The sequence below is a fragment of the Molothrus ater genome, chromosome 13, assembly GCF_012460135.2.
Source record: "Molothrus ater isolate BHLD 08-10-18 breed brown headed cowbird chromosome 13, BPBGC_Mater_1.1, whole genome shotgun sequence".
NCBI classification, from domain to species: Eukaryota; Metazoa; Chordata; class Aves; order Passeriformes; family Icteridae; genus Molothrus; species Molothrus ater.
The window spans coordinates 7,739,600-7,767,286 of record NC_050490.2 but is presented as its reverse complement, the minus strand read 5'-3'; the positions used below and the strand labels follow the sequence as shown (position 1 = coordinate 7,767,286).

The 27,687-nt window shown below is 36.6% G+C and overlaps 1 protein-coding gene across 1 annotated transcript in view; it reads left to right on the top strand.

The window, feature by feature from the left end:
- Positions 1-26,775, top strand: part of UNC13C (unc-13 homolog C) — a 131,350-nt gene extending 104,575 nt beyond the window's left edge. Inside the window, exons 24-32 of the mRNA XM_036389812.2 lie at positions 5,508-5,596; positions 7,781-7,930; positions 9,196-9,319; positions 11,831-11,887; positions 12,940-13,020; positions 16,557-16,704; positions 23,376-23,468; positions 24,200-24,359; positions 25,245-26,775. Coding sequence (XP_036245705.1) covers positions 5,508-5,596; positions 7,781-7,930; positions 9,196-9,319; positions 11,831-11,887; positions 12,940-13,020; positions 16,557-16,704; positions 23,376-23,468; positions 24,200-24,359; positions 25,245-25,530 — 1,188 coding nt within the window. The 3' untranslated portion in view covers positions 25,531-26,775. The remainder of the gene's footprint in view (positions 1-5,507; positions 5,597-7,780; positions 7,931-9,195; positions 9,320-11,830; positions 11,888-12,939; positions 13,021-16,556; positions 16,705-23,375; positions 23,469-24,199; positions 24,360-25,244) is intronic.
- The last annotated feature ends 912 nt before the right edge of the window (positions 26,776-27,687 follow it).

The window sequence follows — 27,687 nt, the reverse complement described above, 5'->3', positions numbered from 1 at the left end:
AATAATCTCTGCAGCCTTGTCACTGCAAATTTCCTATCAAACTTTGAAAAGAGATATTCATCATCCAGAAGTGGCTGTTTTTGTGGTTCCTAGTATACCCTTTTCCTTCTCTGAATATTACAAGTAATCTTGTCCTCCATGCTTTTATGTTCTGTACAAAGTACTTTGTATTAGGTCTCGGATCCAAACTTAATTTTTAATGTCATGATTCATGAAAACAGGTAAATGACTATAAATCAGGATAATGGCAAGGGCAGAGGAAAGCTGAGTCACATTTTATATCAATTTCTGTCATATTATTTTCAACCAGAATATTTGCTTGAATCTCTAAAATGTCTCCTTTTCCCCAAGAAAATATTAGTTTTTCATTTGCTCCTAATGCCTTATATAATAATATTTTAAAAAATAGGAATTTTTCATAGCAATTTTCTTTCAAAACTTCTTATGACTTCTCATCCTTTTTGGTTTCCTTCTGATGTTAATGAGGATGAATTATTAAGGTTGTTACAGTATCAAAGCAGAATTCCTCATAAATATGGTGCGACATGCAACCCACAGAGACAATTTGGATATATTTTCTATAATCCCTTCACTAGGTGTCTTAAGTGCATCTCTGATTCACAGTCTAAGAGAAAAGATCTTAAAAATACATTCAGACTTCTAAGGCAATTTCTTGAAGAAAGCACATTCATATTCAATTTTTTTTCACCCATATCAAGATGCCACTAAAATGTCCTCCAGTTTGAATACTCATTCCCCTCACTATTCCAAAGGCACAACTGCTAATGGCCAATTTGGCTTATTGAACTGGTACTTAAAGAAACAAAGCCAGCAATAAAATCTGTAAGCAGTTTCCTTGAAGGGAAAAAATAGTTTAATATTTCACTTGTGGAGGGCATAAAAGTCAGATGATTTTCAGCAAAATAATGAGACCTATTTCAGTAGAAGCAAAACTAATTCTAAGAAAAATTAAATGCTGTTAATCTCCTCAGTGTCACACTGTGAGCAGTATGTCTTTCAAACTGTGCAGTCAAAATAACCACAATCAAGCAGCAGTCCCTCTGTTCAGAGTAGGCTTATTGCACATAGCAGGCAGGGAGCTCTATAAATAGAGAAAAACCTGGTTTCTCAGATCCCCCACCATTAAAATAAAATAGTCTGAACAAGATGAGCTTCTTTATTAACTGTCCTCCTCTGCTGCAGCAAAGCAGGGAAGGTACTTACAAATCATATCAATGAGAACAGTCTGCCATAGAAAGAGTAGTAAAGTGCACCTAACCCACTGTTTGTTTGTTTGTTTTTTTGTAAATCAAGTCGAAAAACATGGGAACAGATCATCATCATAGAATTTTGGTTTAGCTCCTGTTTGTTTCATCCAAAAGGATTGCATATATTTGCACTAAATATTTTTTCATGTCTGACAAGTTGGAAGCTGATAAAAGAGAAAGAGAAGCCAATGCTTGTGTTGCTTTACACCAGATGACAGAACATGGCAGAAATGAGTTACAGTAATTAGGATCAAAAAAAAAAGGTGTAAAGCAAAAGGAGGTTGTTTATGTATGACAATATTATATTAACTGTAGATAAATCATATTCCCACTTCAGTAAATTCAGTTCTGACTTTACATATAAGGGTTAGGAATTCCTGTAGGAATCTATATGTGGCCTTAAAGACTTTGATGGGGTGGCAGAGGACCAGACTTGAGCAGCATTGTAGTGAAGTGCCCACCTTTACATCTTGTACAGAGGCCCAAGTGCTTTCCAGTGCATTCGGAGCAGCGGCAGCCAAACATCTCACATCTCACCACAGTCCCTGTGGTGTGAGTGGAGGAAGGGAGATGTCTGTCAGAGGCAGAAAGAACCCCTAAAGTGATGGAGCTCATAAATACCTTTGCTGTATCTTTGCCAGATATACAGAAAATATGTAAAAGTATTTTCTGAACAGAAGTAACCAGGTGGTCCCATTAGGAAACTGTAAGTAATTAGACCTGTGAAATTGCAGATAAATGGGATTCAGATTAGAGAGATTCCATTTAACTCATGCAAAGGTAATTTACATCTCTGTAGTTTCCTGCAGAAACACCACCAAATATGCAGTTAACAAGATTATGTCCATACTAGCACACATTAAATTACAGCAGGAAATACCTCAATCTAACACATTGAAAGCAGCCAAATTCATCAGATTTTTAACTCTTTTCCAAGGCTTGTCTGTATAAAAAATTTCACAGTTTTAGACAGGCAGAATTTGGAAACTATGATGTTCAACTATTTCTTATTTTTTCAGCAAATGTGTTGTCAGTTTTTGTGTAGCATTCAGAAAAAGTCAAATTTCTAATTATCTCTTTGATAATGTATAATCAATAGATGTGCCAACAAAATAATGAGTATGTTCCCTTGTGGGTAAAACTTAATTCTGTTATTTAAGAACATGGTAAAATAACAGAAATATGAGCTTTGAAAAGCCAAGAATATTAAGAATTTATTAAAAAGAATTATTTACACATTATTAATGAAATAAGCTTGCTCCTTTAAAAAAACCCATTTTGAAACCTGAGCAACCTACCCCAATGTATTTTAAAGTTACTCCACACATGCTGGGAACTGAAAATGGAATCCAGAATATAATTGTCCAAGGGATAAATGTGTTGTCTTTTCTCTTTTGTTGCTTACATTGGATATAGTACACTAATGACACTCATAGCTGGGATTAATTGTTGGTTTGTTGTTTTTTCTTCCCAAAATAATCAGGCTCAAGTAGAGCCTTAACTTTTTATTTTCCTGAAACATGTTCAGGGAAGTTTGTTAGTTTTCATTCCTTCTTCCCCAAACTCTATGAGGCAAATGAGACTTGAAGAGAAAAAGAGAAGTCCCCAATACCATAAATACTTCATTTTCGTGTCTCTTTCTCCCTCTATGACATCATCTCAGATGCTGATCAGCATTGCCTCTCACTTCCATGCTTCCATCTTAGCTCTGCCATATCAGGAAAAAGAGGAGATCATGCTCTGGCACATTTGGATGATGCCTGAGGACAATCATTCGCACATAGAAGGCACATGATTAAAAAAATGAAAAGTGCACATTTTAGTTCTGGTGAGACACCCAAATCACCATATTTTCCAGTACCTAGAGAGAAGCAGCAATTAAAACTCTTGCTGACATCTTGTCAGTGATGCCAGCATGGCCAGGTGTGGCACACCTGCCCGGGCAGCCCGCATACCTCTTTGTGTCACGCTCCTCCCCGTGCCACCTCATCCACGGGCATGAGCATGTGGGCACACAGGCCTGGGGGCCTGCCAGATGCCTCCAGCTGTGCACACACGAACTTGTTCATGCAATTTGTGAGCACAAAGCCTCTAAAATGTTTAACAGTTGCATGCACCCTTCTATAATGTGTGTAATGTCCACAATCTGGCATTAGCATTCAGTCCAATTTTGGCTGGACTAAGTTCAATTCCAGGTGAATTTAGCAGATACATTGTGTTTTCTGGTTATCACCAAAACCTCTGATAGAAAGTAACTACATCGACCTCTATAGGCCCAGTTACAAGGTGATTCTCTAGTTTGTGCATGACCTGCTAAGAAATTTTGAATCTTCTGCTTGCCTGGTATTTTGTTTTCCTTGACATGTATCATGTTCAGTGTGAATGCTTGTATGTTCAGTGTTTGTTCAATGTTTATATTCTAGTGGTCTTAAATTTGGGGTTTGTATGTATCCCTCCAAAGGAGACAGTATAATTCCCTAGTGAAATCCATTTCCTGGAAAAAATCTTTGCCTTTGATAGCAAAATCTTAATTTGTTTACTAGTATAGACATTGCAGTAAAATTAGCTTGTTAATTCCTGCTCTTCATATGAAGGAAAGCAATCATTTAAGTGTATGAATTGTCAAAGTGTATCTGCCAGGGACACTACTAAGATATACAGAAGCTACAGAAGTTCTCTCAATGCAAAGTAATTCAAAACTAAATCAGTAAGTAGTCGCAGTAAGTACTTACAGTAATAAGTAAAGTATGAGCTTCTCAAGATTAGAACAGAACTGCATGACACCAAGTATCTTCTAAAGGATGTGTGGTAATTCCCCCTTGCCACCTATTTCAGGCTCTTGTCAAAACCTGTAGTGAAAATCTCAGATTTTCTATTATTTCAACCCACACATAACCTCAAAGGAGATAAAGGATGGTCTAAGATTAAAACACCATAGATCATTGGATCTATTTCAGTTTGGTTTGCTGTAGAATTCTTGTGTAGTCTCAAGTAAATTATCCAGTGTGTTGCGACAACTTCCCCTTTTCTCTGAAGTGTGATTAAAAGAACTGACCTGCTGTGCCACAGTGCTCTGAAGCACCAGAGGAAAAATAAGCACCAAACACTACTCATGCAGTTGAAAGACAGAAAACAGAAACAGCCCTGATTATGTATTCTAAATGTGCAGTGTCCTTTGAAATTGTAAGAAGGTCTGTACCTGACCTTACTGCAGAACAGAGTCCACAAATTAAGGGATATCATTGGAAATCATTCCTTAACACTGTAATGTAGGCAGCTGAAAGACCTGGAACATCAGCTATTAATTCACATTCAGCTGTTGATCCCGATGATCATCTATCATATCCCAGAATGGGCTGTAATTATTTTTTCTGAGTGCTAAAGATCAGGAAGATAAAAAAATTATTCTTTTTTACTTCAAAAAGAATCCATAGCAAATAAACAAGTTTTTTGATCAATATCAATAGGGTACCTTTTTGATTAAATATCTATGCATGTATCCTTATCCCTGTAAATGTAAAAATATATTTCTCCCCTGCATTAACTTTTCCCCTATGTATAGAAAACCTGTATCAGAGTATCAGAATGTGTTGCTGTGTGCTTGAATTTTGTTTGCCCTAATGGCTTTTAGAAACAGCAGTACTGAAATTTGGTAGAGTCCCTTCCCACATCCTCTGTCAGTAGAATTGGCATGGATATTCTTCAAGCCATCTTTTTCAGTGCTGACTGTTCTAATTTTACACTGCATTATGGAAACATATGAAATATGGAAACAACTTCAATGCAAATCACAAAACAAAATACCGACAGCAGTGAAATGTACAAAAGTAATAAAAATATGAAGGCATCTGCATTACTATTAACACAAGCACTGACTTTTCCTGCATCCTTCTCTTGGTGTGCCTCGTTGAATACCACTGGCCTCATAATGGTAGTTCTCTCCTTTGTGACTGCCAACACAGTTTCCACAATCCCACAGAAAGTCGATTTTTCAATGGCACAATTATGATTTCTAATATAAATATTCCATGCTGTAATCAAAATTTTTTTTTATTTTTTTAATGGTAATTGTATTTCAAAATTACTACTAAAGCAATTCAGTGTCACAACAGATGTTTCCACATTTGGTTTTCTATAGTGCAGTGTATCTTTGCACATAATTCCTAATTCATTGATTGTAATTGAAACCCCAGAAACCTAGTGTATAAATAAAATATAATGTTATTTATCTCTTTGCAGCTGGATCCTGAAGCTAGTGTTGTTCTCAAAGAACTTCAGGTGAAACTTAGCAATGTATTGGATGAACTCAGTGTAACGTATGCTGCAAGGTAACAAACCCATTTTACTGCAAACCTTAGAGGAATATTCCTGCTCAAAAATCTCCCTCGTTGATGAACTCTGGGTGGTTATTTGGATGTCCTGAGGCATGGCTTGCTTCTGCCCTGAGGGAGTGGTGTGAATTTGTGTGTGCATGTGTTTAGACTCTGAAACAAATAAAAGCAACCTCGCTGTAAAGACAACTGAACATCATCTGTGAGCATGAACATGTTACAGAGGTGAGGCTGATGGCTTTTGTTCTGCTTTTTGGGAAGCAAAGTCACCGGGGATTTTGCCTGTTGCTATGTTAAACTTTCCTCTCTGACCATGTTTATGTTACTTCCTGAGACTGACAGCTTTTTCCAAGTAGCCTGCTTCAACCAGGGATGTCTGCCTGTGTTTAGCCTGCTTCAAGTGGTCATTGTGAATGGCTTTCTTGGGTCATTTGCTTGCCTGTGGCTCTTCAAAAATAGTCTACTGAGCCTTACTCTCAAAACCTTTCATTAATCAGAGTGCACACTGCAGTCCTGAATGTGTATGGTGCTGTGCCAGCAGTGCTTGTGGTATAAGAAGTAGCAAGTTACTTTTGCTTCAAATTAGAAAGAAATCTAAGAGGGATTAGTGCTGTAGTGGTGCTCATTAAGCAAAGTCTGTAGTTGCTTATTTAATCCATTGATGGACAGTCTGGGTGGACAGTCTGCTTTTTCCCATGTGCTTACTTTGCTGTATTGTCTTGCTGTACTTTTGCTCCCAGGCTCTGCTTCTCGGATCATTGACAGTGCATGAATATTATTTCTTCCCAGGGCTTCTTTCTGAATGAGCCAACTAGATTTCTGCAACAGCAAACCCAGAATAGCTCAGTGTAGGATATGCTCCAGATAGCTAGAACATTCCTCATGGGTCAGTTTACTGCTTGGGTCTGTGAGGTTAACAATGTTGGAAAGATGTCTAACGTCAAGAAAGGCAATGCATTATTTTGGCTTTTGTTGGAGGGACTGGTCCCAAGAATTTCCATGAGCAGTTTCTCTAGCTACGTCATGTTGATTTTATCTAGGGCTTTAAAGTGTGTAGGTAAGTGTACTTCCAAGTGCATTGGGAAAGTTTCTGATTTTTCCAGTGATTTCATATGGAGGTTTTTGTTCTCTTTTTACAATTAGCTATGTCACTGAACAACCAATTGTTTCTTTTCTCTTGCAGTAAATTCTCTTTCTCTTTCCTCAAGTTAATCTTTGCCATTTATCTTTTCAGCTTAACAGGCCCCGTATATTTTTGGCCTCTGTTTTGCATTTCTGTTCATAAACTAATCCTAAACCATTTCAATCCATCACAAATCAACCCATAAACCAAATTACTGTGTGTGCAGAGACTCTTCCTGCCTCTGAGCTGGTGACTGATTAAGTGCTGTTCTGCTTTGTGTCAATATGTTGTCCAAAGATTATCACATCAATAGCACTTTAAGACTGTCAGACACTCAACCAGATCAGTTAGGAAACAGAACAGTTTTCAGAAAAGCTGAGCAGATACAAACTTGAGGAGGAAGAATGTGTTCACAGTCACCTTGAAGTGAAAAAGATTCCTCCCAGGAGGAAGAGTCTGAGTGCTTCAAAGCAAGGGGGCTTTTTGCAAAAGGATATTTTAAACAGTTCAAGTGTTTAGTTGCAAAGAAGTAACAATCCTTCTGAAGGCTGTGTGAAATCTGGAAAAAGTTAAATTGAGTCAAATAGGGCAGAATCAGTAGGAGTTTTTGATTTTATCTCAGGAAGAATATAAAAGCTTGGTTGCTATTAACCATCAAGAGAAAAATTATTTATCATCACCTGTTTGTATCATCCTTTCACACCAAAAATAAAATCTTGAGAAGTTGTTCCTAGCTGGCAGGCAATCACATCTAACCTATAGATTCTGATACATCTGTTGCTTTCAGAAAATAAATATTTGGCACATCTACAAGGCTATGAAAATTGTGGCAGAGTTGAAGGCAAGGAAAAGATCAAAACATGGCATGAATTATTTATATGAGCTATGATCCTCAATAGAACTTATTTTCAGACGGTAACACCACAGTATCTTCAGTTTTGAACATTGCATCATTGCAGAAAATACTTAAGTCTTGTTGAGGAACCTGATGCAAAATCATCATTATTGTTTTCTCTCCCAGAATTCTTTCATTCTCCTTTTTTTTTCTCATCCTGTAGTTTCCAATTTGTTATTGAGGATTGTGTAAGACAAATGAGCAATGAACTGAATCAAATGAGAGGAAATGGGAATGCAGCAGCCAATAAGAACAGTGCAGCCATTGATGCTGAGATTGTGCTTCGGCCTCTCATGGATTCCCTGGACACAACGTGAGTGTGGCAGACTGGATTGGGTGCCAGGCTGGGAACGGGATGCTGCAGTCAGGCACACTTGGTTTTACTCTGAAAGCTGGAACCACTTCACAGATACCTGGAAGCACTCTGCAGTATTTTTAATATTTCTAGTATTCACTGTGTGCAGAATCCCATGCCTAACCTGTTTACTTACACTGAGCAATTTTTACATAAGCTCCAGGCTTGTCTTTCCATGTCTTGTCATGTTTTGAGTCATTGAAAACGAGCCGGTGCACGGTCTCTCCTCCTCAGGCTGTTATGAAGACTGTGCTGAAAAAAAAGAACAAAAGTAATTCCTACACTGAATTGTCTGGCATTTGTTTTAGGCTTGTACCCAGTGTCCCACTGCTTATTGATATGCACTTCTGTGTCACCAAAAACCAGCATCATCTAAACAGCAACTTGATTTTTTTTTTTTCATTTGGTAAAATGCTAAGTTTTTAGAGGATCCTGCAAACTCATTCTGGCTTCTGTAAGTAAGCATAACTTATGCTATCATCCTTCAGCAGTGACACATTCTGAAAGGCCATGTGTAGCACAGGCACATCTGTAAGCACATGGGTGTCCTTGGTGCTTGTCAAACAGCAGTGGCCTTTTGATGGAAGTAGCTGTGAGGACAAGCAGCCTGGCACTGACCCTGTACAGTCACAAGTTACACAGCCCTCTGGCTCCTTAGGCAGGTTTTTCCCAGCCAGAAATTTTCAAAGTAAAGATGGAAAAGGTGCCCTAAAAATTTAATTTTACTGTAATAGATAGCAAGATTGCTCAGACATGTCAGTATATAGAAATAAATGCTTCCAAACAGTAGCTGCATATTTGCATTAGCTGTCAGCAACCAGTTCTACATCCCAGTAGAAATACAAAGCAAGAGACAGTTGCTCTTATTTTTAAGACATAAACAAATTATGTACTAAAACTTTAATTTAGGGGTGTAGGAGTGCTAAATTGTATCATCCATCAAACTTTTAACTCATCATGATTTTGCATTTTCAATAAATATGCATCAGTGATATACTATGCATTAAATTAGATAGAGGAGATTTATATAAGTTTGTAATCTGCAAGTCTTTTTGCCAAAAATATTTACTGATAATATAGCAAAATAATTTAGCTACTAAGAAATTTTTATTACTAGAGAAAAGATGATAAACCTTAATGGCTATTAATCTGAGCATGATAGAACACCTCTGAAGCCATAATGCTGGTTTTGGTGACTGGTTTGTGGTTTTGTTTTATTCCAGTTTAAGTGTCTCTGCAAAAATCTGTGAGAAGACAGTTCTGAAACGGGTTTTGAAAGAGCTCTGGAAGTTGGTCTTAAACAAAATAGAAAAACAGATCGTGCTTCCACCGCTGACAGACCAAACCGTAAGTGTTCCAGAGCAATTCTCAGTTGATACAAAGGACTGTAATAATGATGTGCCTGAGCAGGTGTTGCCAAGGGGTCTGACACTGTCCTGTTCTGTACCCTGACCACAGGGACTAACACCTGCATTGCAGGCAGTGTCGCTCTCTGGTGTCTCAGAGTCATGCAGCCAACTTGCTCTTAGCTGGTGAGGAAGACTTCACTCCTTCATTAACTGCCTGCCCCAAATCAGAGCATTTTCTATGAACGCAGGCACGTGAAAGAATGCGGTCATGTGCTCCCATACAAGGGGTTTCATTTAAATCCAATTTGTCTCTCGGCTTCACTGTGCACAGGAACGTGAAGAGTGTTCCTTGCCCTTCTTAGTCACATCAGAAATTCAATCACTTCCATTTTTGTAGGTTTGAGAAAGCCAGGGATGCCCATCCCATCCTCCAGCCCTACCTGCTGTGCCATTCCTCATCTTGAGGCAGCACTTAATTAACATCAGGAAGCTTCAGCCAAATATAGCACTAAAGATTTGGGGGATTTTAATAGCAGCCTTGACAGGAGGTCCTCTTTGGGCAGAGCTGCATTGCCAGCCTGCTGAGAAGAGGGAAGGGAGCTGTCCTTAGAGAAAGTGGTGCTGCACAGGAGCCTCTTGTGGGGCATGGCCTGATGTGAACCCTGGTGGCTGAGCCGAGGGAAACAGTGAAATCCTCCTGTCAGAGGATCACCAAAGAGAGCCTGGCTTGGAGGCCTTTTCATAATTGCTTCTTTTTGAGCGATTGGGTAACATAACTGTTAATTCTTCTTTTATTCAATCTTGTTTAAAATAAATTGACCATCTTATTACAAGTTAATTGTGATGTTGCCACAGTGTGCCTTTGGCAACTTCGCTGTTGCACATCCTGTGGTACCACTACAGCTGCTAAAAAGCTGTTGGTCAGGGTCCATAAGTTAAAGGCATATCATTAAATCTTACTATAATATATTGAAGATGCATGAAAGAATATTGCTGGACAGGCAGGAAAAGCTCTAATAGAAATGTATAAATGCTGTAGAAATAAAAATGAAATTACCTGAACTATTAAAAATCCTAGAGTAGAGTTGATCATGGCCAGGACTCCAGTCACTGAATTTGTTCATATATACTGTACTTGTTAACTATGCATAATTAAAAACAACCTCTCTTTCAATAAGTAAGTTTCAAATTTACATTTATGAGATCTTTAATTTGCTCTTCAAATTTTTTGGTGCAAATATTATCTGTCAATACATAGGTAGCATTTCAGTTGGTTAGCTTCATTTTCTGCCATGTGTTAGGAGCATTTATTAGCTTTATGCAGGATCAATTATTCACAGGACAGTACGTTCAGAAGGGAGTTTCCTTAGTGGTACCCTCTATATAGAGTGTTTCTAGTAGGCATTGGGAACTATTCCATTTATTTTGATGCTTTTGTTTACTATTGAACACATAATTACAGAAAATCACTGAAAAGTAGGATACTGTGAGAGATTTTCTTGCCCTGAATATTTCTTTCTGTTTGAGGTTGAGAGGCACAAGCATTCAGAAATGGGGTTTATTTATATATATATATATATATATATATATATATATATATATATATGTGAAAAAAATATATACACATTTTTCTTACTATTCTCGCTACTAAAAATAATGAAGATTTAAACTGTAGTTCTGTATTAACATTTTCTTCAATTGAAGCATATAGGAAGTAAAATTATTTCTGGAAAATGAAACTTTTTGGAATAGAAAGTCTAATGTAAAATTAGTCCAGTGTAAGTTGGATGAACCTTTTTCATGAAATCCACATAATCAGAACTATGTCTTCCTGAGCTGCCATGTAACTGCACTGATAGTTATGTTGCTTGGAGTAATTGTGATAAAGGATATGAGCATGGAATTACAGTAGGATTCTGTTTGAGACAAATGTGTAGGCATTGGCCTTTGGTGTCATGCCAGGATTTGGCTATTGTAAAATATTGCTTTAACTTCATAACATTTCAATATCTTTTCTTTAAAAAAGGGCTCTGGCTCACAGTACACCATTGTGCTGTGCTTTACTCAGCTGAGGATTCCCCCTACACAGGCTTTTGCAGGTTCGTCAGGGCTGCTCACTTCCCAGCAAGATTGTTCATGTTAGCACAGCACCTGAGAGCTACAGTTATGGACAAACATCTCACTGACACACACTGAGAACAATCACAACCTTAGCCTTCAGTATTAAACACAAAATGAGACAGCAGAAAGGAGAACACAAAACCACTCTCAGCAGAAAATGCAATATTTGTATCAGCTATAGAATACTGGAGGGAATCTTGCTGCAGGCATTCAAGCACTTGGCCTTATGAACTGAATGAAAATGTGTCTCCTGTGCAACTGAAACTTTTATTTAGCTTTGCAAAACGATGACTTTGGCCAGTGTCCTAGCAGAAAATAAGATTGTGTTGACATAAAAAGCAAACATGCTGTCGTGAGCCTGTTTCCTTAATTTTCAATGTGATTACAGGGGCCCCAGATGATATTCAGTGCAGCCAAAGATCTTGGACAACTGTCAAAACTCAAGGTAATGGAGCCAGATGAAGCTGTGACTGGCTTGCACTAACAAAAAAAAGGAGGAAATATTAATGACTGTGAGGCCAAACCTCATGCTCCTTCTTGTTCTTAAGTAGTATAATAAGATTGAATATGACAGTAACTACTCAGAGGTAAATAATTATTTCACAGTTTCATCAAAACCAAATTATGAATAGAAGACTCTATGCTTTTATGGTAAGTGATCACTACATGGGTCAAGAAGCCATCATTCCCATATGGCACAACCAGGCCTTACAAGCATTACACATCAAAAAAAAAAAAACAAAAAAAACCCACAAAACTTTGCTTCTGGAAAAGCCCTTAAGGTGAGAATACCAGCAATTTTCTTTCTGTGGACTATTTATGTACATTGAAACATAGTATGTACGTCTGCAGTAAAGTCTTCAGCACCTCAGGGCTGGAGTCCACTTGATGGACAGCAGAGATGTTTGATAGTGATGTCAGTTCTTTGCCAGTCAATTCTGCAATTAGGATTTCAGATTTGTGCAGAAATGTGGTATTTGGAGCCTCTATGAATGATTGTTCAGTGTGCTAGACGAGTTAAAATATTACCTAAGGAAATCACTGACTGCTTATTTAGACAAAGATTTAACAGAAGTGTAGTCACTCTATGTCTAACATGTTCTAATAGGAAGCCCTCTTTTTTTAAACATAGGGCATTAACAAACATCTGTTAAACAGTCAGGTTTAGTATTAAAATTAATTACTTCTATATCATCTAATATAATTTTTTAAGTTAAATTTTAACCTTTTCCCCATCCCTCAAAACAGAGAAATAATGCATCCTAGTAAAAGAAGTAATGCTCAGTATTAACCAGTGAATCTGGTTCTCTACAGTCTATGATTTCAGGAAACAACCCAATTGCTCTAGGTTATAATTTGTTGTGAAAGGATTCTGAATTAATCCCTGTTAATCATAGTCCTTGGGGGGCATTTGGTGGATGTTTGTTTGTTTTGCAAAGAACAGATACTCACAATATTGTCTCTCTAAAACCAAGTGCGCTCTTGTCTCGCGTGCAGGACCACGTGATCCGCGAGGAAGCCAAAAGCCTGAGCCTGAGGCAGTGTGCAATAATGGACGTGGCCCTCGTTACCATCAAGGTACAGCTTCACATCCTTCCTACTCTGCTGCAATGCCCAACAATCACTGATTGGTTTTTAGATAAAAGACTGGAGACTTTCAGTACAGTCTTCATGGAGTTGGTTTCTGAAGTCAAAAGAAATCATTAGGAATATTTATTATATTATTAATTAATGTATTATTTCATTTGCTTATCAGTCTTTTTCACATTGGCCTGGATCGTAAGTTGGTGTAAATAACTTTAAAGCAATCAGTTTCTAGAATAACAGCATATTTTCTTGTCTGCTGGGAAGGGACAGCACATCAGGAAGGTAAGAAGGCAGCTATTGAAGTATAAAATTGAAGATATAAATAAGAGGAAATACTTATGATCAAGTGTTTTGTAGTAAAACAGTCTCTAAGGCAAGCAAAAAGTAACAGAGAGCTCCCAATTGCCATTTTTTGTATTTGTAGTGGAGACAATTAATTACAAATGTAATTTGACATTTCTTGCAGAAATAAAAATAATTGGGAATTAGTAATGTTTTGGAAGCAAATTGAACAAATTGAAAAATGGAACAAATTGAAGTATGCTCCCAAAGTAAGCTGCATGAAGTAATGTGAATCTAATCATTTTCCAAACACATAAAAGCTGGGGAAAATGTAAAGTCTAACCTTGCCTAAATTTCCAGTGCTTAAACTCTTACAGATGGAGAGATAGGTGTTGACCATTTTGCTAAAAAGGTCTACTTTTGGAGGGAAAAGATTAAATAGGCAGAATCTCTTTGTTAATTCAGCATCCTTATATTTGTGTGCTAAGTTATAAGAGTTAATTCATAGCATTCATTAAGTGAGCTAAAGAAAGCTTCCTGAGAAACCCTTTTCAAATTGTAAGGCAATGACGGTGTGCATTATAAATGTCTGCTGTATTTACAAGCTGCTATGGCAAAATCATTTCCAAAATACTTAACAAATAACTCTGATCATGTAGAAATTGGGTTTATACTGGTAGAATGTTAAAAAAGGCAAACCTTATGAGTTAACTCAAGAAAAAAAGACCGCTAAGTTTATTTAGGAATGTAGTTGATACGTTTAATGATCAAAATACAGACTTTTTTTTTGGTAATGCTTAGTAAATACAGCTTATTTACAAGCAAAAATCATGGCTGCCCAGTTAAGAATAGGAGAATGGTGAAAATGGCATGTGGTGTGTGTTCAGAAACTGGGTAGCTGATTATGTTAAGGAAGGTTTTGCAGGGAGGAGTATCTCCACTTACAGTCTTTTTTATTTTTCCTTTCATTTAATTCACTGAGAATCAATCGTAATTTAATAGTGGATGGTGTTATTAATCCTTTGACAAATATAAATTAAAGTAATATTTTTTAATCTTGAATATACATAGCATATCATCAATCTTTGTATTATGTAAAAAGAACCATAGCAATTTATATAACTATTTAATACTTTTCAGCTTAATTTGCAATTTACAGTTAGGAGAAGTGGCTTTCTGGCCTCAGTTATCTCAGACTGAGTTCTCTGCTGCCTCATTATGTCAGCCCAGAGACAATGTCCATTGATGATACTGTCCCAGTTCTCTGTACACCCAGAGACCCTCTACAGAGAGAAAGCAGCACCAAAGGGGCTTTTGTGGCATTTGGCAGCTTTGGGCTGAGACTGCAATGGCTCCAGCACTTGACACCTGCCCCTTTCATTTGTCAGTGTGACTGGAATCTCTTGTGCCACCTACAAACCTACAGAAAGGAGCAAGAGTAGCAGGGGAATTATTTTAAGTTTTCCATCTCTAAGGAACAGGGCAACAACTGATCCATCTGAATCTGTAAAACCCTGTTTACTCATTATCTTTCTATATTCAGTTCTATACAGTAATGATAGGTTCAACATTGCTGCTTTGCTTACAAAATTTACCATTTATGGGAAAAACAAAAAAAAAATTGTTAAAAACTCAGGAAAACAAGGGTCAGGTGTCTGTTTCTTTATATGACTATAAGCTTTCATGGAGCTTTCAGCCATGTGTAGCTGCTGCTGCAGATAATATTTTACTGGGAGAAACAGCGTCAAAAAATCACAGTAATTGTCACAATAGCAGGAAATATTAACAGATTTTAACACTCGCTTATAAATTGAATATGATTCTTAGTGAAATCATGACAAAACTCTTGAGCAATTAAGATGAGAGGTTTTTTTGTAACATATTGTATGAAATAATTTGCTTGGAAAGAAAGATTTATTCAGAACCTTTTAAACTGAGACTAACTGTCCACATCGTATTAAAAAATATAAAATATTGCAGCCTGATGACTTCAAATCCCCTGTTTTGCTCCGCAGATATTTTTTTCCCCTTCAGCAGTCAGTAGGTAGCAATACATAAATGTAAATAATAACTGTTATGAAACATTTATGTTTCATCTCCTGCAGAATCTTGAGAACTGGAAGATGAAATGTGTGCACTAAATGCAAAGGGCAGATGTGGACTCTAGGTCTGTATCCCAGCTGTCCAGATAAGCTGGGATACAGTACCTAGTGGAGATGTGTATATGTGAACTGGAATGTAGATATTGCATTCATTCCTTTGGCAACACTGCAAAAAGGCAGGGAGAGTAAATTCTGCTTACAGTCCCCAAGATTCCCTGTACAGAGTGGACCAATATTGCATCTCATCAAGTAGTCATTCTGTTCCTGCAAAACACTGTTTATTTTTACTAATTAGCCATTAATGGGAGCTTTATTGATCTTGAGACCTAGAATTGTAATGGAGGTTGCAAAATGCTTTGCAAGGTGTTTGAACAAAATGAAGGTATGTAGCACATTTATCTTTTCATTGTGGCTAACATGAATTAATTCATCAAACATTGTCCTGTACAAAACTTGAGGAAAAATTCATCCTTGTGGGAGGAAAAAGGGAAGAATCTGTCCCCTAATTTTTCTGAACTCAGCTTTGGGATTGAAAACGATATAATACATTTGTATATGTAGTTTTTATATATATATAGTTCACATAGTCAGCATGGCATCAAAGTCATAAGCATATTTGTTATTCCAAATCTAGCTGTGCCCGTAGAACCAGAAGTCCTCTTCTCACACTGCTACTCTAAAACTTCACACTCTGGACTATTCTCTCTGAAATGTTTTACAAATTGCCCTTTTCCCTAAAAAGTAATATATCCTTTATATTTTACAAGCACTGGCTTGTAAACCATGCCTTCATTTGAGAGGGGTTTGTGATGTTTTGGGTTTTTTAGATAAAGAATTAAAAAAACTCATTCCACTTTCCGCAAGGTAAAAGAATGCTTCAAATATTTTCCAGTTTTGGCAAATTAATACTTCAGATTATCAAGACCAAAATCAAAATTTTGTATATTTCTTCCCTTTATGCTTAATTTTTTTACCCTTGGAAAGAAGCTTTTTACTAGAGATGATGACAGTTATCTCAAATGCTATAATAAAAGTAGAAATGCCTGTTGCTACTTCCAAACATTCATTTTACTTAAAGTTGTATGTCTGTAACTGAGGTCTTTTTTTTCCCCTGTGAACAACCATATTTGGTTTTCATTTCAGCAATACTTCCATGCTGGAGGAAGTGGGCTGAAAAAGAATTTCCTGGAGAAGAGCCCAGACCTGCAGTCCCTCAAATACGCTCTCAGTCTTTACACACAGACTACTGATGCCCTGATAAAGAAGTTTATAGCCACACAAACTTCTCAGAGTAAGTCATCTGCAAGGGACACAAATGCATCCTATTATATTTTAAATGTTCTAAATTGTTGATTGCAGATTACATTCCCTACCCCCTGTGGTATTTTAGAGTTTATTGACACAAATTTGCCCAAGTGATGTTATTGATGTTATCCCTTCTCTAATGCTGTTGTTGGAGCTTACCTGAGGCCAGATCCTTTGGGGGCTTGTGACTGCACAGGGAGAACAATCCCTGAGCTCTGGGGGCACACTGAGCACCAGGGTTATTTGTAGGAGCACTGCACACATCATATTCCAAGCTGAATGTTTTCTTCATTCTGAAAACTGCAGAATTTTGCATCATAGTAATCTTTACTAGATTTCTTCTGAATGTAATGAGCATTCATAAAAATGATTTGCCTGCCACTTCATGTCTTTGGGAAAGAATACAATGTACTGATATAATAAATTACCCTGCTCCAGCTCATAAGAGTCAGAAAGTTTTAATTGGACAGTAAAGCTGGAAATAAATTGCTTTTATTCTGAAGTACAGTATGTTAGTCACAGTATAAAAAGCATGAAACATGAGTTTTGCAGCTTGTCCCAAGATTATTTCTGAGGAATGATTTCCTAAGCTATTTCCATATTAAAACTGAGCTCTCTCTTAGTAACTCATATATTAAAAATTGAAAAATAGCTATAAAACTCTTACATGTAAGGCAGTAGAGTCCTTTTTTCCCCCCTCTCAAAAAGAAAAAATTAGCAATATGGATCCAAGCAGAAAATTAACACATACCTTCATTGTAGCTTCAGGAGGAAAAAAATAGTTAAGTTGTAGCCATAAGTGATCTTTTATAAATCCTGAGCGACAAAATTGCATTTTCTTATTTTCATCATGATTTCAGCCTGAGGTCTGTGCTCATTTCTGTGCACACATTACTATGCCTATATTTGCACACCAGTATTGTTAGAAATGTAGCCTCTGGGAATGAAACTTAAGGAAAAGTGACTCAAAACTTTTCATTATCGTTTAATGCCTCATTTAAAATAACTAAATCATCATCTATTATGATTTCCAGCCTCACAGCTATAACTGCATTATTAGCTTTTAGTTAAAATTACTCTGTTTGCAAATGAGAAATCTTCTGTGGAATATAATTAGATATTTGGCCTATCTTTTCCACATTGCCAATCCATAATCAATAGACAGTTGGATATAATTTTAAGCTCAAAGCAACGGAAAGAAGAATTTTGGAAATGTAAAGAAAGTATCTATTGTATAATAACTATGACTGTAGATAGAATTGGATGCTTGTTTTTCCTGTAATGACTACAAGAATCAGACAACAGCCAGGTTTACTTTTACCCCCAGGTTAAGATAGTTTCTCACTCACCATGACTAAGCTGCAGCTACTCTAAGAAACTGAAGAGCAAAAATTTGTCTGATTGGCATGAGAAGGGGGGAGGTTAAGAGCACTTGTCCTGTTTTATTCCCAACCTACAAATGTTAAACATGCAGAGCAGCATTTTCTTTTGCAAATAAATTATCAGTATTGTTTGATTGGAAAACTTCTTATAATAACACATAGAATGATTTATAAACTAGTAATGAAATTTAGTTCCACCTATCTGAACTTCACATTTAATATTACCCAGAAAGGAGTCAGCTGATTCTGCAGTGCCTGTTGTAAGCACATTCATCTGGATCAGTTTTCTTATTCAATCATACCCGAGTGCTGCCTCTGCCAGGAACCATTCCATGGAGCAGGTCACTGCTGGAGTCTCTAAAAAGGACATGGATACTGACCTAAAGGATTTTGAGAAACCTGAAGGCAGTTTAGTGAGGAGAACTGCATTCCAAAGCCTGAGTGACCAGTATTTAACACACTAGGTGGTCACTGATACCTTAGCAAAGAGCACATAAAACACAGCCAGATGAGAATAGTGTGCCATCAGTGCACCATCAGACCCAAGGTCCAGATCTCAGATTGATTTTATTTACTCTGGACTTAATTGTCACTTTATTTGTACATTAATAATAATAATAATAGTAAACATTAGTTCATGCTGTAAAAATGTGGGGTTTTTCCTCTAAATTCAGCTACAGGATAACATTCTTGCATACGTTCAGATTATTATATGGGTTGCTTTCAAAATCTTCTGTAACCAAACCATTCTTTGTGCACTTGAGCCAAGCATGAATCAGTTGTAAAACAGCAGCACAGCTTTTACAAGCCTGACCTGCAAAACCCAGCTCAGTTGCAGGAACTTGGGGGTTCACTGCTGTAGGGCTGAAACCCCATGGTTGGTTCACAGCTGAAGACAGGCTGTGAATTCTGCCAGCCCAGAATTTCAAGGAACACTCCAAGACTTCTGAAAGACCATATATTTTGTACATTGACAAGAGCTCTTGTTTCAGGTCAAGCAGGACAAGATAATTTTAACTTCAGCTAAATTCAACCACATTTTCCCAATCAAGACAGAACTCTAAAAGCCAAAGGATAAACTCTCACTATACTTCTGCTGGCCTATTGCATGAACTTCCCCACTCCATGGTACACTTGACTTACCCTTAGTCTGTGCTGAGACCAGTACTGGTGAAACTTCTCTTAAGTCACTCCTGAAAAAAGGAGAGAAGGAGTCACCTTTTTAAGTTGTACCTTCCCCTTTTAAACTACTTAAAGCATATCAAAATTAAATGGCTATGGTTTAGTTTAGCAAATGCCTTGAATCTTCAGTAATTTCATAAACTATAGCCAGTGCTGTGACTATTTACACTTGTTTAGCATTAACACTAATAACATTTGAACAAATATTATTTTAATTTTAGCAAACTACATAAAAAGACAGTCTCAAATAGAGTTTCCTGAATTAGCTCTCATTTATTGCCACTAATTTCTCCAAAGTAAACACCACTCTTGCATGTAAAATGGTTATTTATTGGACATAGGGAAATATTTTTTCTTACAAATTTACAGTAGCTCCAGTTCACAATGTTGTTATAGAATAATAAATACATAATGGCAGGATTCTGCACTATATTTTTTATCTTGACTTAAAGTAGTTTGTATCACTTAAGAAGAAAAATCAATACTCATCTCACAACACAGAGCTCATACTGCAAACCCTACCTATGTTTTTATAAGGCTGCAGAAAAGGCTTTGCTTCAGCTGGTCTGATTCAGATTTCTTCATTCTTATGCCAGAGAATTGAAAGCTGAAAAGGGAAGACATACCTGAAAACAAGAAAATATAATACTCACTTTCATTAGGTAAATATGCTTATCTCTAAAAGTAACTCCATCCTTTTCTTGTGAAGTCACCAACACAGGGAGGGATATTACACATTCAAAAATGAAAACAAATTATTTTCAATTGCCAAGCCAAAATTCAGTTCTGTGTTCCATTGCAACTTGTAATTGTACAAAGAAAAGCATAACCTCAATATTTCATAAATAAATGGAATTGCATTAAAACAATAATCTGATAGTAACTATAGTTTAAACAAGCAGATAGATGACATCATACTACAGAAAATAAAAATTGCTTAAATTGTTTAGCAGCTCTTCTAAGTGAAAAAGAAAGACCTTTTCTTCTTTTGCTTGTCAAAACCATTATATTATTAACTGTCATATTTTGAAAGCTATACCTGTATTCTAACAGGAAATTTAAGTCCTACAGAGCATTTCCAGTTCTCTCATAACCCATACTTCAGACTGAATTTAACTCAAGAAATAATCCCTGCTTCATCCACTGTAGTTTCAAATTGAGGTCAGAACCATGTGTTACACAACCTTATTTCATGCAAAAAAAAAAAAAAAAACAACTGTATTACAAGCTGCAGAAATCAGCACACTATTGCAAGCAACCAACAGGAAAGATAAGAACAAAGAAAGAAGAAACTTGCTGAATTACATCTAATAGAAGTACTCCAGCATATGCTGATAGCAAAGCAAATGGACTCAGAATAGTGGCAGAAAAATAATTATTTTTAAAGTACATATAGTTAAAACCAGACCAGTGGTAAAGCAAAAGGTCTTTACAAAAATATTCACTTAAGAGGCTTTCACATTTGAAAATTTCTGGTTGTTCCTTAAATGAAATAGTAAAGCACCTAAATTAGAAAAAAGTTGTGTATCAGTTTCCTCTAGGTCTTCAAGAAATAAACACAAACTACAGGTATCCATCAGTTATATGATATCATTCCAGGTGCTAAATAAGGAGGGATAAAAGCCTGACCTCTAGGCCTTTCTAGTCCCTGAGGAGCAAGCATCTTTGAGGAGATCTCCAGAGGAGATATTTTTATTCTTTACCATTTATTTGCTGCAAAAGAATGACTGCACTTTAAATGCAGGTGATCACTCGAACACCCACCAGTAAGAGGATGCTGTATTTTGAATAATATAAATATACCAACAAATAAAATGTAAAGCAGATATTAGAGAGCAAGCAGTAATAATTAAACATCCATAAGGTTTTCAAACATGAGGCAGAATCATTTATAAGTTTGTTAGCCTTCAAATGAGTTTTATTACAGTACTAAAGGAAGAAAAGTGCAATCATCCTCTGCAGTGCATGAAGAGATTTATTGTCAGCTAAATTGGCTTATTAAATGTAGTAGGATAAATGGACCTTTCTATAGTGCAGTCAGAATCACTAATTCCTGCTGTGACTGTTCAAGAAGTGGTAGCAAGAAAAGAAAACAAAACAGCAGAACTAGACAGATCAGAGGCTTCAAAATTAAGTACCCTAGCTCTTGAATGTCAGCAAGAGATGCTGTAAGCAAATACTAAATGTCCTGGAATTGTATCTCTAGTTTGTTCAGCAGGTCAGAAAGAGAAAGATGGATGGGATGATTACTGAAAGAAACCAACTTTATGTTCTAGACTCCACTAGGAATTGTCTATGCTCACTGGGATGTTCTGCAAAGGAGGTTTTCTCAGCACTACTGGATGTAGGGTCATTTCAATGTCAGCTGCTTTTAGTATAAAACTGGGTGATGTTTTGCACAGATTTCTTTATAACCATATCAAGCAGCAGTACTGTACATACAAGACTATTCATATATTTGCAGTGCTGCTTGGAGCACTGTTGTCAATTATGGGCTACCAGGAGAAGGAAAGAGACACTTATTAGGAGACCTCTGCAAGAATATATTTTGCGTAAGTTAATAAAAAAGGTGAAGAAAGAGAACAAGTCTAATCTTACATATTTGTAGATTCTTGTCCTGATGAAATCCTACCTGACATTATTAGAGGTTAACACTGCACACTCTGCTACTACCACCATCCACAGGCTGCTCTTAAGGCTATCAAATAAAAATGATAATTGTCCTCTTTTAAAACTTTCCTGGGGTTTTGATTTGGGTTTTTTTTTAAGCTAGAGGCTAAAACACATAATTTACACCAGCTGATCATTTCAGCGATATTCAAGATCAGCTTAATTCATCCTCCACTGCAATCAGGAGTAAATTATTAATTGTTATTGGGAGAGGGTTCAAGAACTTCTCATTCTCTCTCTCAGTTTATGCTACTAATGCAGTGTCCCTAAGATTTAGGTGGTGCAAATTCCTGGTTCACTTCTCCTGTCTGGCTTGGCATTGAAAGCTTTATAATTGGAACAGAGTTACAGTATGCTCAACTCAAACTTCACAGCTGAAGGAAGGCTACAGATGTAATCAACAGCATCATTCATAATGAGGTTCATCACCACAAGAAGTACCTGTGCTGAGGTTGAATTCCATGCATTATGGAACATTGAAAAGGTGGAATTTCACAATATGAAAGGATGAGACAGATTAATGCTCTAGGACCTCCAGCCCCTGCTCTCTTTCATTTACTTTTCACTATCACAAAAGCAATGAGAATGCTCTATATATACAAACATATATAGTATTGGATTCCTATCCTGGGCAAGCTGCTTTCTGAATTACAGGCATTGTCTGCATTTAATCCAGCTAATCCACATAAATATAAGGGAAGGCTTTTTCACACAAGTTAGCACCCAGGGTTAAATGTAACTCCATTAAAAACATGCTACTCCATGATATATGGCCTAATGACACTGTGTTTGCAAGAGAAAAGAAAACCAGCTTTAACTTTATGACCTTCACCAAATGAGAATTTCCTTTCTCTTCCCAAGTAAAAGCAAATTTTACTATAGTCAGATAATACTTCAGTCTGTGATTCTAAATAAAGCCATTTTATTATTCTTACTATTTAGCTTTTCTGGTCCATTTGGTTCCTACCTTTTTTACAAATTCTTTAAGCCCCTCTGTCTGTGTCAGTGCAGAACTTCAGTAATTTGTTGAGACAAAACCTTCAGCAAAGGATTCATCAATAGAGATATGGACGTAACTTTCCAAACATACATTTAGCAGTAAGATTTTTGGAAGGGTACATGAAAAGCTTGACAAACCCACCAACTTCGGCATTTCAAGATGCAAACACATCTAATGACAACCAGAATGGAAAGCTCCAGATGGACAAGATTTTTTTCACTGAGGCACTTTCCACAGATATTTGCAATTATCCAGTTTTTTGTGGCAAAATCATTTATGAATCTGTAACTGATTCTCACTGAAATGTGAAACACATCAGAAATTTTGAAGTGTTTCTAAAGGAAAATACCACTCACCTTTGGGTGTCTATTTCTCTGGATGCATTGAGAAGCCAGGTGTGCTAACCAGTAATTCTTGTTTCAGGTCAAACTGCTAATAATTCAGTGGGTGAGATATCTGTACAGGTGGATGTCTCTACCCATCCTGGAACTGGTGAGCATAAAGTCACTGTGAAAGGTAAGTTTCAAACAGGCAACTTTAAAAAGAAAGCAACAACAAAGACCAAACCTCCAAGCCCTACATCCTAAGTCAAACATACCAGTACTAAAATAAAAAATGACAGGTATTACAGTACTCGAGAAACTCTGAGTACACTTCAGGTGATTAGGAGTGCACTTCTTCCTTGCTCAACATCAGCAGAAACTCAGATTATGCAGGCAAGTACTGTCTATGCTTCTCTGTCTAGGTAATTTAAAGTTATTATACTAAATTATAGACTTATAAATTAAAATGTGCCAAATTATACTTCTCAATTGCTTGTACATAATTCATCTTATAAGAACTACAGCAAAGCTGAGTGGTGAATGACTACACCAAGTCTTAAGAAGCCGCATTTTTGATAAAATGCCTTTATTCTGCACAACCTGAATTTCAGAAACACAGGATCATTCAAATTAGTATAAGATGATTTTTTTAATTGCAGTGAAGGTAGCAGGTAAAAAGAAGCTGCAAATGTAAAGGATTTATAAAATACACATTAACATTTGATACTTCTGAACCTAAAAGTAGTCAGACATCTTCACTTGGCAGGGAAGGGGCAAAGCATCTCCTAGGCTTACCAGGTATTCATATTCCATAGGAAAGCTCTCAGGTCACCTTTCACTGGCTATACCAAGTCATACAGGGTAATTAATTGGAACACTTCCAGTGGAATTGTATTTAACGTCATTTTTTTAAACTCTTTATAGTTGTAGCAATTAATAACCTAAACTGGCAAACAACAGCTATGTTCCGGCCATTCGTGGAAGTTTGCATACTGGGTCCTAAATTAAGTGACAAGAAAAGAAAACATGGAACCAAGACAAAGAGCAACACCTGGTCACCAAAGTACAATGAAACTTTCCAATTGTAAGTCTTTCATCTCTAGGAGTTGCATATTTTTTGAAAATTTCCCTAAAATACTTTTGCCTTTAAACCATTAATAACAAGAAAAGCCATCCTAACATAGATATATAGACACCATTTCAAAATTATTTACTAATTTGTATCTTTGTTGTATATGAAAATGAATGGCAGACACCAAGCTTTCAGTCCTACAAAACCTGGTTAAAATGTACAATTAATTTCCCTACAAAGGAATAACTATTTCTATCCCTAGGAATCTATTGGCCTAGGTATTTGTTTGGACAGAAGTATTAGTTATTATTTCTAGATAATTCCTGTAGAGATATCAAAATGTGTATTGGGTTGTGCATGTGTTAATAGTATTGTTTCATTTAATCTTTAAATCAGTAAGAAGCTTCCACCTAACCTAGAGTTTTAAATTTAGTACTTCTCTGCCCTTTCCTGAGACCAGTTTATTTTCCTCCTCTTACCCTCCAACCCTGACTGAAATGAGTTCATTGTGTCTCACCACAAAGCTCCTTTTGATGCCTGCTACCAGGGATTTTCTGTATATTTTGAAGCTGATTTAAAGTAATGGTGCTGACAGCTGGGGAACCAGCTGAACATTTTTTGTCCTTTCCAGGGAAAGGTAACTGTCTGTTCCAGCTGTTGAGGGAATTCTGTTTCTGTTCAGGCTGCTGAGAACAGAGGCTCCATCACCAATCCATCTGAAGGGTTACCTGTGTAGAAAGTTTAAAACTAGATAACCTGTTGTAACAAAATGGAACCACAAAACAAACTACCACTCACTCTCACTTTAATTTGCCCAAGATTTCTAGAGCAAATTAATTCCTTGGGGGAAATTAAACTGAAATCTTTGTTCTAAATTCCTATTGTTAATCCTCCCAGCCTGCTGGGTAACGAAGATAAGCCAGGAGCCTACGAGGTGCACCTGTCAGTGAAGGATTACTGCTTTGCGCGGGAGGACCGCGTTATCGGCATGACTGTCATCCAGCTGCAGGCCATCGCCGACAGGGCCGGCTGCGCCGCCTGGTACCCCCTGCTCAGGAGCATCTCCGTGGATGAGACCGGCCTGACTATCCTTAGAATACTCTCTCAGAGGAACAATGATGAAGTTGCTAAAGAATTTGTAAGACTTAAAACAGAAACGAGATCTGCTGAAGAAACGGCCTAAGATACCCAAGTAATGCAAGATTGTCACCGCCAAGAACATAAATACAACGCTGTTGTCTGACTAGTGCATGCATGTGCAAATCTGTGGGAATGTTTAACTATGTTTTCAGTGTTTGCCAGTACTTATGTACTATATTTGCAAGGTATGTCAAGGAGCTGTATATCTTTTATACATATTTTGGTCTTTGGTAAAGTAATTGTTCCAATGAAGTGCCAAAACTAAGATTAAGAGTAAATGTTTCATCATATCTTTTTAAATGTTGATTTCACCTCATCACAATTTGATTATTTTTTACCATTTATTAATAAGTAAGTAGCTTTTTTAATTAATAATAGTTTATCACGGTTAAACTGTGTTGCTTATTCTAAATTAAGTTACATCCCTTACTCTTCTTTTAAAAATGAGGTGTACCTAGTTTTCTTCAAACTCTCATGTTATGCAAGCCTCATTTTAGGTGTCTTACTGATGACTTTTTCTATCATTACTACAGATGCAGTTACTTATAGAAAGTGTTTGTAATTTTATAATTACCAATATAAAGTAATGATTTTTGCATAAAAACTGAAAAGGATGGAAATATTTTATGCTAATCTCTTTTTCCAACCTTTCATAAATATCACTGTGAAGAAATGCTGTTAAAGCAGGTTCTCAAGAAGCTGTGCTTATCAGAGTTTGTTACTGATGTTTGATATCTTGCGATAACTTTGTTCTTCAAAACTGCCACGGTAATATCATATTTGTATTAAAAGAGTAAGTCAGTATCTGTAGAAACAGGTTGCTGTACAGTACAGTATATGTGCTTTTAAAAAGTGATTTTTTAAATGATATGGTACTGTACAAGGGGTAGTAGTTTGGAATATGTAATGCCGGTTTGTGGTTTGTTTCTAGAAACTGTTTATGAGAAGAAAAGATTCTGTTAGCATTTTCACTCAGAGTTCTTAACGTTGCTTTACATACTTAGCTGTAACATCAGTTAAGTGCTTTATTCTTTAATTTTTTTTAGAAAAGTTCAACAGTTTGTACTTATGCAACATTACTATGTATTGCACTAAAGCAAACTCTGTGTCCTGTAAATATATTTAGTGAGGAAAATAATTGTAAAATAAAGTATGCAGAAACTGCTTTCCAGTTTTGTCATTTGATATTATTTATGTAACTCTTGGTTTTATGTGCATGTGAAGCCCATGGAGTGGGCTTACTATATAGCTTTATAATATATTAAAGTATGATTTGCACTGTCTGGAATCTGGCTGTTTTATATGTGTAAAATTTGATATATCAGTGTCCTAAAAAATATAATTAATTAGGTAGCTATACATATACATACACATAAAAAATGTTGTGGAATGCCACACATTTGTCATTGGTTTTGCTCACAAGTGTTTCTCATTACACAGGTTTGAGTTTTCAGCTTTGCTTAGGGGAAAAGTAGCTAAGGGAAGGGAGGACACATAGTTTGTATGCTGATGTCAGTCTTCTAACAACCTAACACAGGACTCCACGCACATAAACCAGATTCTTTCCAGGAGATATTGGTTAGATGTTTAGATGAGATTTTAACGTGTTTAAATATCTCAAACTTCTTCCTTGAATACTAAAAATTAGATTTGTCATAAGTATATTTAGACATTTAGAGAAGTTATGCACAGTCTTTAGAGAGTTAAGAACACTCCCCTAAGATCATGGATTCCAAATTGTGTTTCTGCCAGGTATAGCCCTAAGTTTCAACAGTAGGCACAGATTCTGTTTACAGTTAACAAGATTTGATGTAAGAAAACATCATCAGACTCAGTTTCAAATACAAAAGGAAAATAATCAAGAGATGAAGTTGCTCCTGGTACAGAACACTATTGTGGACAAAATGCAGAAAGAATTCCAGAATATGTAATTTGTGGCCCTGTGAATTAAACCAGAAAAGCTGGAGTAAACAGCTTCTGTTTTTTTTACCTGGAGCACTTTCATCATATTTTTCTGTGGTTGTTTATTCTACCGTAAAATGGCACACATTTTAGTGCATAATGTAATCACCACCACTTAACTGTTTATCCCCGAGACTGGGGATAAAGGAATAACTATGAAATCAGTCAAGGCAGGCAATTACTGCTTGTAGTGGTCTCCCTCAGCTGCACAGAGCAGAAGCAATCAGGCAAGCTGGTA